General features: G+C 39.7%; 1 protein-coding gene across 2 annotated transcripts in view; it reads right to left on the minus strand.

The window, feature by feature from the left end:
* The window catches only part of LOC410706 (rho GTPase-activating protein 7), a 312,134-nt gene that overhangs the window by 18,787 nt on the left and 280,040 nt on the right, over positions 1-13,307 (minus strand). For both annotated transcript variants that reach the window (XM_006570860.3, XM_006570861.3), the window contains one exon: positions 11,573-11,733. In XM_006570860.3, the coding sequence (XP_006570923.2) occupies positions 11,573-11,733 (161 nt within the window). The remainder of the gene's footprint in view (positions 1-11,572; positions 11,734-13,307) is intronic.

Genomic DNA, 13,307 nt, shown 5'->3' on the forward strand with positions numbered 1-13,307 from the left:
GGGTTTAAGTTTCCTCGAGCGTCCGAGCCGTGGAGTCCAGCAAGCAGCGTGATCGCGATACATACAGGTGCGAAACTCGTGCAACGCACTACTAAAAACTAGATCCAACGGCCTACTATGTATTTCTGCGGATCATTATAACGGTCTGGCATAGAAATGGTATGCACACGCGTGGCCACGCGATCGAGCAACATTTATGAGAGAATGAGACAATGTAATGATACGTTTCGGCCTGAATCAAGAGATTGGAAATGATACGACAGCGCGTGTGGGCAGAAGTGGGTAGAAATAAACGAAAATAAGACGCGTGGCAATGAGTGGCGAGTTAATCTATGTGGATCGCGAGTTTAATCAGAATCAGCGAGGGGACCGTTAACAGATTAGAATGCTGTGGGCGGACTGTATTCGTGAAAATCGTCGCTGTGGAAAGGCGGATGCATAATGATACGTTCCTTTTGAATTAAGACTCGACGTGTAATTTACGCACGATTTTATTAGTTAAATTGTATAACCGATTAAAGTGGCGGAGAGTGCTTTAACCTTGGCGCTGATAAAAGTATTGGTAACAGTTTCATACGAGTTCGATTAAAGAAAAAAATTTTCGAATTCGATCACCTGCGACCTACTGTTCGATTATACACACCTGCCATATAGCAACAACACGTTCAATTTCGTACGCCAAGGATTAAGACACACACGAAATTTGTATTCCTTTCTTTTCTTTTTTCCATTCCACTTTATTATTATTAAACATTACTCTCCTCCATTCGGAATCGGCCCACACTGTATATTTATATTTACGACCATTAATAACCGCTTCCAGTTAAATGATACATTGCACACCGTGTGGCAAAAATGTGCCATACCTCGAGATTCCAAGATTGCCTTTGCCAAGGTTCAAAATTTTTTTCTCTTTTTCTTCGATCGAGAAGAGTAGCTTCGATCGGTTATACACTTTCCAAACGATCGAACAACGAAAAAATGGCACGCTTTCGACGATTTTAAGCCAATGATATAATCGAGTGTAAAGAAAGTTTTCGAGCGCGATAAATACGAGCCTCGTTTCTTAATACGATCGCAATTAAAGGAAGAACGTGTAATTATTAGGAAAGCTATACGATCTGGGAAATCGAAAATTATTTCCTGCCACTTCTTTTTTTTTTTCCTTTTTTACAAACGTGATGAGAGAGCGTACACCAAGAGAGTGTTCCAAGAACGGAAGCGTATCCTGTGATCATGCGCCGGGATCGTTTTATTGGATACATGTGTGGTGGCGTTAATTTTATAATCAACCGATCTGTCGATAATTTACACGATGAACTGTGCCAAACTTCCTTTCGAATACATCATGCATGATTATTGAAATACATTTTACTTTAATCATAGAAAATTATATCTTGTCGTTTTCTTTCTCTTACCAATATTTCTACGTATATTTATATTCTTTCGAATTTTTGTTGATATATATATATTCTCTGAAAAATTCCACAAAAATTCGCGAATCACGAAATGTCCTTTGTTCTACGCTCGATATTTAACTACTGATCTAAAAGAATATATCGAAAAATCTATTTCAACACTCGCTATCCAATATCACAAACCATGTTTCGAATAATTTTATTTGAATCTGACAAAACAAGATTTTTACAAAACTCGCGTGAAATATTAATCTAAAGATAAAACAAACTCTCAACCAATCTATTCTATTAATTCATAAACAATTATTCACGATAATTATCCAAATTATCAATCAATCAATAATTCATATCATTCCAAATATAATCTTAACCGAAATAAAAAAATTCCTCCTCCAATCCTACGATTATCATCGAACGACTAACATATTCGACTGCATAACTGTCGCTATCAGGCGTGCTATCGAGGATTAATCCGAAATACCGAGGGATCCGAAAAAAGAGGCGGAGAGAGGGAGAGGGAGGGGGAGAGGGAGAGGGAGGGGGAGAGGAACGAGGGCTGGTCGGTGCTCCCCGTGCTGTGGTCGGTCGGTCCTCGGGCAGGTTGACAGGCGCAACGGCAGCCGACATTCCTTCGTCAATCGGGTAAACCGGTTGCCATAAATTCGTGCGAACGAACGCGACTGTCCCGTGGCCCGTTTCAGCCCGTTTCTGCCGGCGATACCAGTATCCGCTTGCCGGAGTACTTTTTCTCCTAGTACGGCCACTCTTCTGGTTCTCGGTCCGCGCGACGACGACGACGACGACGACGCGACGCGTGAACGAGCCGATCGCCGGTATAAATCGCGCGACAACCGCAAAAACCGTATTATATTTTCCAACGAGTTAGAGTTAGACCTCTCTCTCGTTGATTGCGCATTGAAATAATTTTTCTTCTCTTCTTTTCCTTTATTTTCAGCCGAAAGATCTGTTTTTTTTTTTGGAGAAATATTGGGGAGATATCGTGCGTCAGGTTTTAAAAAATTTTTGTAAACTTTGTTCTTTTTTTTTAATCATGATTTATCGAAAAGAATTTTTGAAAGAAAGGTGAAAAAGAGTTGAAATGTTTCAGTGGAATGGAATAAAAAGAAAGAGAAGAGAAATAGAATTGGACGAGATCGATTAAAAAAGCTTTCAATTTTTTTCTCCACGAAAAATAGGATTTTGGAACTATACACGATTTGGAATATATATATATGTGTGTATTTATTACGTGTAACAGCTTTGTTTTCGAGGGATCGTTCACAGTTTTTCGATTCCAGCATACGAGAGGTTTACGAGTTTCCATTAATCCACGTCGCCTCGCTAAAGCGGCGAGACACTCGATCTTCGTGTTACTTCGCCACTGCTAACTGGATACCTTTTTCCCCGAACTGATGAATATTCATCGGCAATTTATCACGATGCAAAAATCGAGCCGTTTTCGATTAAAATCGGTTTCGAACTCGCGCACGACTATTTGTCCCTACGCTCGATACGCGTTTCATATTCCTTCCCATCCTTTCCCCGGAACGAAACTCGGCCGCCCATCTGTTGCCTTGTTTCCTTTCCGTTTCCAACGGAAATTTTGTTAAATTTCGTTTCGATCGTTTTGTTCAAAAAAAGAACAAAAAAGAAATAATAATTTACGACCAATCCTCGTTCAAATCAATCCTCTTTCCTCCGCGAATATTTATGCCAATTATTTGCCAATAAATTCGATGCAAAATAAATGAATATTCGATCGTTGCTTGCAACAACGCGCGAATATAAAATAATTTTAAAATTATCCCTTATTCATTTATCGTTTCATATTTGTAAATTATATATAATTTTAACATTACCCTTTGAATAGAATTGTAAAATCGATCGAATTTATTATTCCACATCTTCCGCAACAATAATATAACTAACCATATTCGTTCATCGTTGTAGAAATTTTCGTATTCAGAGGCCTAACACAGGAAACGAGTTGTCGCAAACTATCAACCTTGAACAGGAAATAAAAATTCTTCGCGCTCCAATTCCCCTGTTCCGAAAACTAAAAAAAAACAAAAGGAATTACCTCGAAATTCATTATTTACCAGGCTAAAAAAAAACTCACCTTCTCCACCACAACCTTCTCTCCTCCCTCTCGATTCCCAATTATTCCTCCTTCACCACCACCACCTATTGCAAAACTCTCTACGCCTCCCTCTTCTCACGCGAGAATTCTATTTTCACGGCCGATTATTATACTTTCCCTCGGCTCGAGCCGACTGTAAACACATTTATGAAAGAATTTGAAAAGAGAGAGAGAAAAAAAAGTTGGTTAAAAACTTCGAAACTCGCGCTTCTCGAAACGTCACGGAGCGGATTTCATCACGCTCTAGTATGCAGCAGGCGTGCATTTGCGCAATCGAACGATGCAGGTGCAACTGGCAGCCGTGCCGCGCAGTCTGCCAGGCCTCGACTTTCAGCAGGGTCTCGCGTGTACCGAACCAGTTTCCAGCTTTTACGCGGCGACGAGCGACTGTCATCGTGCGCACACACTCTGCTCGTCATCCACGTACACCTCGAAACGTGCAATTCCGCGTCTGCAATTACTACCTCTCCCCTGTCTCTCTCTCTCTCTCTTTGAACGCCGTGCAAAACCTTAGAGACGTGTTTCTCGAAAACACGAGATGGTAGGAAAAGGAGGGAGGGAGAAAGAGAGAGGGACTATAGAACTTGCCTTTTGCAACGAGACTAATTAAGAACGTTTCCATGTTTCGAAGGGAGAATGATGATGATCGAGAAACGATTATTATTTTCTTTCTCGAACATTTTGAATATTAATCTAAAGAAAACAGAAAGGTCGATTGTAAAAGATTTCGTGATCGTTCTAGTTCTGTATGATTGACTGGGTTGATTTAGAAGGGGGAAAAAAAAAGATACGTAATCAGGATTAGAAACTGGTTCTGTTAATTGATTAACGGGAGTCTAACAGTTTTAATACTCTAGATATGACGTCGAAAAGTGAAATTGAGCTTTCTTAGATTCGGTTGAATTATCGTATTATTATCTTACATGAAGAAAATTACGGTAGCTTGAAGAATAGTAACAGTTACTTTTCTTATTTACGAGATATCGATTTAATTGTGCGAATCTAGGTACATCCTGATCCACAAACACGTTCTGCACAATATATCTAAATATCGGTGGTCGAGCGTACTTTCACTTTCGGCTCATCTCGTGGCAAAACGATCTTAATTAACTTTCCCATCTACGAATCTTCGATTCATCCGTCTGTGAACGCGTACAGGTGGTTACAAAAGTTCGTTCGATCCTCTTCGAGTTATTTCGTAATCCAGATCATATAGTTTAACTTTTGAACACGTTGAATTTATTAAAATATTTCTGAATACTAAACATACCAGATGAAAGAAATATTAAAAATTCTTGGCATCGTTAGAAACATTGAAACGAGTATTGGAGAAACGTTTCGATGAACTATGATATCAAAAAATATATTGGAATGTTTGAATATATTTAATTACATTTTTGTATATTAAACTCTAATATCCCGATAACATTCGAATATTAATTAACGAGTATAATCACGAGAACTATTCGAACTATTTAATAAGATTTAGAAAATTAAAATCCTTGGATACTCGTATAATTAACACGGTAACGGAGTTTCCATGCGTACAAAGGAGCACGCTGACGCACACGCAAGCAACAACAAGGCGACGTCACACACAGAGGCTCTCGCTATCTCGCACCTGACGCGCGTGAAAAGGTCAACGACGCGGCGTATTCAGAAACGAGCGAATGCCCGGCATTGCCGTCTGAAATTCATCGAATTCCGTCTGGCCGTGAAACGAGGTGAAGGAAAGCGCGGGTTCAAAGGTTCCCGCAACACTACACGTCCGTCTTCCCCAGCCAACTCTGATCCACTTCTCGCGCGTTTCCAGGAAACGGGCCGGGTCAACCGTCAAATTACTTTCGAACCCGCTCCAAGTGGGACGACGACGGTTTAATTCGACGCCGAATAAATCGAACCGTTTCCTGTTCTTCCTTCCCATGGTTTCGATTCATTCGATTCGACGTTCGAAATTTGGTCGAACGGTGTTCTTCATCGGGGATGAAGAAGAACAGGCGAAAGAAAGGTGCACGTCCTGACAGCGAAAGTCAATCCCTCCCCTCCTCCTCTCGACTTCTATCTACGAGCGTACGGATCCGGACGAATGGGTCGGAAAGTAGACGATTGTCTGATAAAATTTGAAAGGAAGTTTCTTTTCCTGGTTTCAGCCAGCGAAGCTGGTTTCACGGTGGAGAGAGATGAGTTGAGGCGATATGATCGTGCTTTTGCTTGAATATATATGTATCGAATATATGATTCGTGGAAAGATAATGTAAAAATGAAAAGTAATTATTTTAGAGAAAATTTAGCAATAAGTTGAAATATTTATCAATGATTCAGATCTAACGCTACTTGGAATGATAATTTTGATATATTAAAAAATCATCGAGAAGAAAGAATTACAATATACATCGAAATCATTGCTACTCAGAAAGATAAAAATTTACCTGTCGAAGAAGCAACATTCTCGATCCTGTTTGGCAACAATACAAACATCCCGGATCCTTTCTCTTTTTTTCGACGATGATCGAACAGATTCCGAGAAGGGATGGCGTCTATAACTTTCTCCCCAAATGACTCGAATCTTGCGCGCCTATTAATTTGGACGATCGAGGAACGGACGACCTTGCACCCGTGACCGAGGCAAAGCTCTGCTATAGGTGAAAGCAGCGCGAACGAGGTGTTCACACGTGGATGGAAACGATCATCCACCGGAACGGTGTACGCCTTGCGAAAGCAAAAGTCGAAGCCCCCTGGCGTTGACGTGTTTTCTCGTGAAACGTTCCGCGAAACGAGCATTCCTTACGAAATGGCTGATTAGTCGATACAGTGCCACGAGCGGCACGTGAGGTTGCGCGTTTCAATGGAACGGCGCATAAGCTGTGAACTAAGAAGCCTTCCGTGATGCCGTGCTCGAAAGTAAAACGTACCTTTTCAAGCACGTGTCTTTTGTCGAGCGAAGATGCCTCCTCCCTGCGTTACGAGAGATTTTGATGAGGAAGAATTTGTGCATACCTTTGATGAAATGAAATTTGAATTGTTTGAGTGACTTATAAAAGAAAAAGTATCTTAAAGTTAAAATGTATCTCATAGAAATGAATTAAGGATAGAGATTATTTTCTGAAGGCTTAAATCTATTAATTGTTCGAATTAATATAGATTAAGTATTTATTTGATACAAAATCATTTCACCGATTCAATCGAGGCAAGCGAAATTTGTTAATGAAATGAAATTGCATTAAGGATTATCGATTACATGTAATTTATCGCGAGTAAATTTTACTCTCGAGCAGTATTCGATGTCACGCTCAATTAATTTCCGCGATTAATTCGAACTCATCTAAATATAAAGTCAAGGACTATTTTTATCCACGCTCAATAACCGACGATTGTTTGCAGATACCTTGAACGCGGGCCCGTTCGTCCGTGAAAAATTTGCTTTCAAATGAGAATTACGATCGTCGAATTTGCAGAGTCAGTAATCACGGCGAATGATAATAGTGAATTCTCAAGGTCACGTCGTGGATCGATAGGCCGCGTTCGAGAATCGGGTCAATGCGACGATAAAACGAGAATAAAAAAAAAAAAAAAAAAAAAAAAAAAAAAAAAAAAAAAAAAAAAAAAAAAAAAAAAAAAAAAAAGAAGAAAAAAAGAAGAAAAAAAGAAGAGAAAAAAGAAAAATCCTCCTCGACGAGTTTAAAAGGAACATCTCGTGAAACAATATCGATCCAATGCACTAAAGAGTTAAATCTAAAAGTCATAAATATCGCGGACGATGCAGCTATTTTCTCGAGAAGTACAGATAATAATTTACCTACTTCATAAAATTTAATAGTTTTGTACATTATTCATGATTTAGGTCACTAGTTTGTCCACAAGAAAATTTCTAAGAATTTTACGTATACATATCCAACTTCACAATTAACACTTACTTCGTTATATCTCTTCCATAAATTATCTTCCACTTGTCCTCAAATTCCAATAATGCCAGAACTCGTAACAATTACGAACGTACATAAATTTAATAGTTAAGCAATTTTATCACCGTATATCTCCTCTTCCACCAACCAGTACTCTCTCGGTACCAAGTATTACTAACTCTCTCGCACACGTTCCCCGCTCAAAAAAAATCACGTCAATTATGATCGATTCTCCCGTCCCGTGTTGCAATTGTACGCACAGAAAAAAGAAAAAGAAAAAGAAAAAAACGTTATATCGAATGATTTCGTGTGCCACGCGTTTAATACCATAAACGCGCTCAACGTGCTTTCTCTCCATCTAGGGAGACCCAGCTCGAAAAATATTCCCGCGTGTACAAGCGCTTTTTTCTCTCTCTCTCTCTCTCTCTCCCTCTGCTTACTCTCCACAGAGAACCCCGTACACGCTCGTCGACCATTTCACGCGAGACAGAGAGAGAGAGGCTCCGCGACATTTTCTATTTATTAAATACACGAGCACGCATAAACGCGCTCGGTGTCCACTCGCTTCCGGTGAGAGCACCGACACTTGTTCGCAGCTGCGGCGCGCGTGTCTACGCACGTGTGAGCGACTCACTAATAGCGAGTAGAACGCAGGGCCTGGTTGGACCGTTTATGGGCATGAAAGTCCCCGATCTCCGCGAACGCGACCATCTATCGATCGTTGGACCCGCGTAACGCGCCGACAACCGGCGAAGAAAGCTTTATTATTACCGGTTCCGCCGATTTTTCGTCAATAACGGTGGAGTGGAGGAGAGAATCGGTGACTTTTTTTTTTCTTCTTTCTTCCTTTCTTTCCTTACTTCAATTCGTTCTCGACTTTGAAATTATTTATTTATTATTATTATTGTTTTTTTAGGAAATTAGATTCGAACGGGTTTCGAAGGAAACGAAAGGAGGGATATGTTTGAAGAATTGTTCTAATTAATTTAATCTGCGAAGTCGATGAAGGATCGATAAGGGAAGAGATTTATTCCGTCTTGGAAAATGGGAATAAAATAAAGAGGATTAAAAGGAAGTAAGAGGAAAAGAAAAAAATTAGCAGCAATCGCGGATCGGTCGCAATGAATTCAATCGTTTTACTCTCCTTTGTGCGATTGTTGTACGAGAGGCGCGTGAATGGATCCGAGTAATTTTCTCTCTTGAGATAGCACGAATTGATCCTCGTGATCTTAATCGGATGGGCCCACGGGCGAAAGGAGGGAGTTGCGTATAATTGATTTAAGCTTGCAACAAAACGCTTTTAACTCTGATTTGCGAGGCGAATGCGCGTAGCGCCTGTTCTCTCATTGTGTAATTTTGGAACACTTCCTGCTTGAGAAGGCTGAACAATAATCAACAGGAGGACATTTCTTTCGGTTTGATCTTTACGAGTTCCATGACACCAATCGTATATTCACCACGTACAATTCTCGCTTTCACATAAATTTTCTTTAAATTTTTTTCCCCCCGTGTGCCAAATAAGAAAAACTCGTCAACAATATGTAGTAATGGGATTTCGAATATAATAATTGGAAATCTTTGCGAGCCTTGATAGATATTTTGTATATTATTTTCGATTCGTCGGCGTGTATAATTAAATTATTTTAGGCCACAAAAAGTGAAAGTGCCAAAATGACATTATCGTTCCAATCTACAATTCTTCAAACTATTGATCGCTTCGGCCATTAATGCTTCGATATTATCGTAATCGATTAAATTATTTAAACTAACTTGAGCATTAAGGAAAAGAATCTTTATCTTTTTTCTCTCTCTCTTGTCCAATATATAACGGAATTTCAAGATATTTCAAATCTTGATAAGATTGCAACGACTCGAAAGTGTCTTGTGACGATCCATCGTTATCGATTACCGTTGAAATTATCCAGATAATAACACGGACGATAAGGAACGAACGATCTCTCTGAAAAAAAAGAAAAATAAATTCATCGTCGAATCGATAAAAATCAATCGACTCGGAGGAGGATGAATTCAATTATTCAATCTCGAAGGAAGGAAGAAGATGGGAGAGCTTCTCGAGAGTTATTTTCCAACGGTCATCGTCCATTCCATCATGGCTGGCAACACTTTCCACGATAATTAACTCGGGTCTTATCCTGGTCACGTGACATTCGTTAGTTGTTATTCCATCCATACGTACGTCCTCAAACAAATCGTAAGAATAGCGCAAGACGGCCGAGGGCCCCGCATAACAATGACCATACGCGTTGGAAACGTGTCATAACTCGTCGAATCCCGATAGCTATGGGTCTGCAATTAGTCGATGGTGAAAGAGAATCGAGATAACGAGGCTTGCTTCGCCGATCCCATCGCTGTTTGGCGGAACACGGACGACGGGATGACGAAACTATGGATCGTTGGAATTTTCAGTTGCGCTGTGGGAAATATCGAGGATGGAATCAGTATCGACGCCATTTCTTCTGCAACTTCTTTCTTAATTTTCACGTTAATTATATATATTTTATCCCGATACATTGTTATTTTCAGGTGGGTAATATTTCTCATTATTGAAAAGTAAAATCTTTAACAACGTTTTTGCTAACGTTGTTAAATATAACAGGTTATTATTATTTTACAAGTTTTAAAATAATTTCGATATTGATCTTATGCTGTTATTTCTCTGTTGGCCGTCGTAAAAGTCACGCGCGTTATAAAATACCCGATTATGGTGATTATTAGAGGCCGGTACGGAATTTTTAATACGTTAATTTAAAATTAACGTATTAATTGTAGAATAATGAAATTAACAAGGGATCGCGCGATATCCATCGCGGCTCATTCTTAAATTCAACATTTTTTTTTTTTTTTAGTGTAGAATCTAATTGACGTAAATGGAAAGTTGGTTGAAATACGACCGACGGTGAATGTGTTAATTAACGCCCAGGCGATATTCGTATATAAGCGATACCGCTAGGAAATTTAATTTTTTTCTTCCTCTTAATGATTTTTAAGAAAGAGCGGATTTTTAATTTTATTCGGATGTATATATATATATATATATATTCCTGCTTTCTACTTTCGAATAAAGGAACGTATTTTAAATTCTCTTTCTTCTCGAGTAACGTTTAAACAATAATGTTTAATCCCATGATACCTTTCCATTATATTTCCACTATATTCGAAACACCGTGTATAATATGAATAATTTTATACTCGTACTCGTCCCCCTCAAGATTCGAAGAACACGGAAGCTTTTGTGCATATATAATATACTCGAGTATATATCGCAAGATTCGTGCAATCAACAAACTTTTTCCCAACAAAAAAAAACGGATAATGAAATTATTCCTCGAAAACTTCAACGATCTGTTACAATGCGCAGAAACAGCTATTCGAGGAGAATATAACACTTTGCGATACGAATTTACGCTCTACAAGATCCGAGATAAACGTCAAATATTTGACATTCCCGCGGCACTCGAGGAATCACGAGATTGCTCAGGTGACGCGTAAGGAACGCCTCGGATGACGAATCCTTTCGGAAGCCGGAGGGAGCGACAAAGCGGCTTTCCCAAAATTTCGAGGGCGAGACGACATCGTTCAAACAGATAATCTGCTCGCATCACGGAAGTTGAGGGAACGTGCATCCTTGAAAGGATCCATCCCTGTAAACCGTTAAGATTCTTGGAAGCGTTTTAGGTAGAAAAACCCTCGAGATGGCAATACTTTATCGTAATATTTCGACTAGTATTTCCGCTTTTCGAGATCCTTTTCTCTCTCTCTCTTTCCTTTGAAAAATTTCTAACCGAAAAAAGGATCTTGAAAAGGATCTCTACTCGAGCAACGACGATCAGAAAATATTCTGGAAATAAGTGGAAGGAGCGTAATACGCTCGAAAGATATTATACTTGGAGATATTTACCCAAGATAACCAGTGATGTTTCGTAATATTCGTAGAATATTTCCTCCTAATTTATTTTCGAGTTTGGAAAATTACTTGTTTCGATATATCCCCGATCGTTTTCCTTTCAAATCGTTTTTAAATCGATTTATTGTACAAGCTTAAGCTCGTTTTCTTATCCGATCCAAGGATATAAAAAGAAATAATTACTTACGCTTTTGCTGTGACTAGTGCTGTGCGTATGGTGAGTGTCGATCTTCATATTGGCGCATCGGTTAAGAGCGTGCAATCGTCGAAATAGGCTCTGCAGGGAATCAGTCTCGAGGAAGGGGTGGTCCTTGGCTACGCCAGATACGTCAATCGGGAATTGGTAATCTGGAAGAGGCAGAAAAGAAACAATTAGAACGAACTCGAACTAATTTTGTTTCTACTTTTCCAAAAATTCAAACACGACTCGAGCAAAGATAATTTCGCAGGTAGAGAGAAAACATATCTTCAACGTGTGTTTTCGAATGGAAAAAATATCCCTTCTTCGTTAATCGACACGATCTCATACTCTCGTATCGAGAAACCTGTTATTTATCGTTCTTTCGTGCGCCTCGATCCGATCGAAATAATGGCCAGTAGAATCAATTAAAAACCACGCGTACCTCCCCTCCTCCCCCCCCTTCCTCGTTTCTAATTGAATTTAAACGAGTCGCCCCCTCGGAAAAATAGAGGAGCATCCACGGCCACGGGACAATGGCTGGTGCCGCGGCCAGCATTTTATGGGCCCATCGAGTTTACGAGGAGATTAATGCCCGCGAGCTAAGTGGACACTGGCCAGGCCCATTCAAGATTCTTCTTCGTTTGTGCTGCGTCGAATACACACAATCGTGCGTTTCAAAGTCGATCGTTTCTTCTTTTTATCTTTTTCCTTTTCTTTTTCTTTTTTCGCGTCGTGATTCGCGAGTTCCAATCGATTTGATTAATGATCCATGATGTATAAATTACACCCCAGGGAGCTTGGCTTGGTCGAAACTTTCCACACGCTGTTTGAAACCTAATTTGCCGTCTAATTACGTTACATCGATCGATAATCTCTCGAAAATGGATGAACAGGTGTAGCTTCTTTTTTTCTCTCGTTTAAAATGATGAAAATTCCTATTCCTTTTTAATTAGATAGTTACATTGATGCAATTATCGATACGAATAATTGGATATCGATCTCTATTTAAAAATAATATATATATATATATATATTTACCTTTATTTACAAAAATTCGAATTCAACAAATAGAAATAAAACTTCGAATTTCCCAATTAGAAAAGATCCAACAGACTTTCAACAAACAAACGAAACTTTTTCTCTAAAAATAGAAAAGTAACTCTCTAATGAAAAGGATTCTCTTCTTTGCCATCGCCGCAAGTTTCCGTTTGCGCGAACAATATCCCAAACCTTCTACGAGTGAACGAGACAATCGTGACTCTCCGTGTACAGGTAAATTCGAGGAAAGGCATGGATAAGTATCGCCGAAAACCGTAAAGAATCGTACTGGTGAGAGGAGAGAAGGAGAAGGAGAAAGAGAGAGAGAGAGAGGAAGAGGAGGGGTAAAGGAAAGGAGGCTTTTGTGCGACTCTTTTTTCTTTTTTTTCCTTTTTTTTCTCGAGATCCAACTCGCGAAGCGTCGATACGTTTCGCCGTACCGTTATTTTATCCCTTATCGGCTTTCACCCGAAATTTCGTGCAGTCTGAAGGCGCAGGTGACATTATTCTTTCGTTCTCACGGCGGCCATCCGTCTCTGTCCCCTTTTGTCTCGAGACAACAGTGTGCACAGCCGCGGATGCCGCGTTGAAACTTCGGATGGCCTCCATAGCGGCTTGCGCAACGACGACGACCCAGATCTTTTGAACCAGATCTATGATCTCAGCTCTAGTCAGGGATCGATCGAAACGATTCATTAACCGG

Source organism: Apis mellifera, linkage group LG1 (genome assembly GCF_003254395.2).
Source record: "Apis mellifera strain DH4 linkage group LG1, Amel_HAv3.1, whole genome shotgun sequence".
Classification (NCBI taxonomy): domain Eukaryota; kingdom Metazoa; phylum Arthropoda; class Insecta; order Hymenoptera; family Apidae; genus Apis; species Apis mellifera.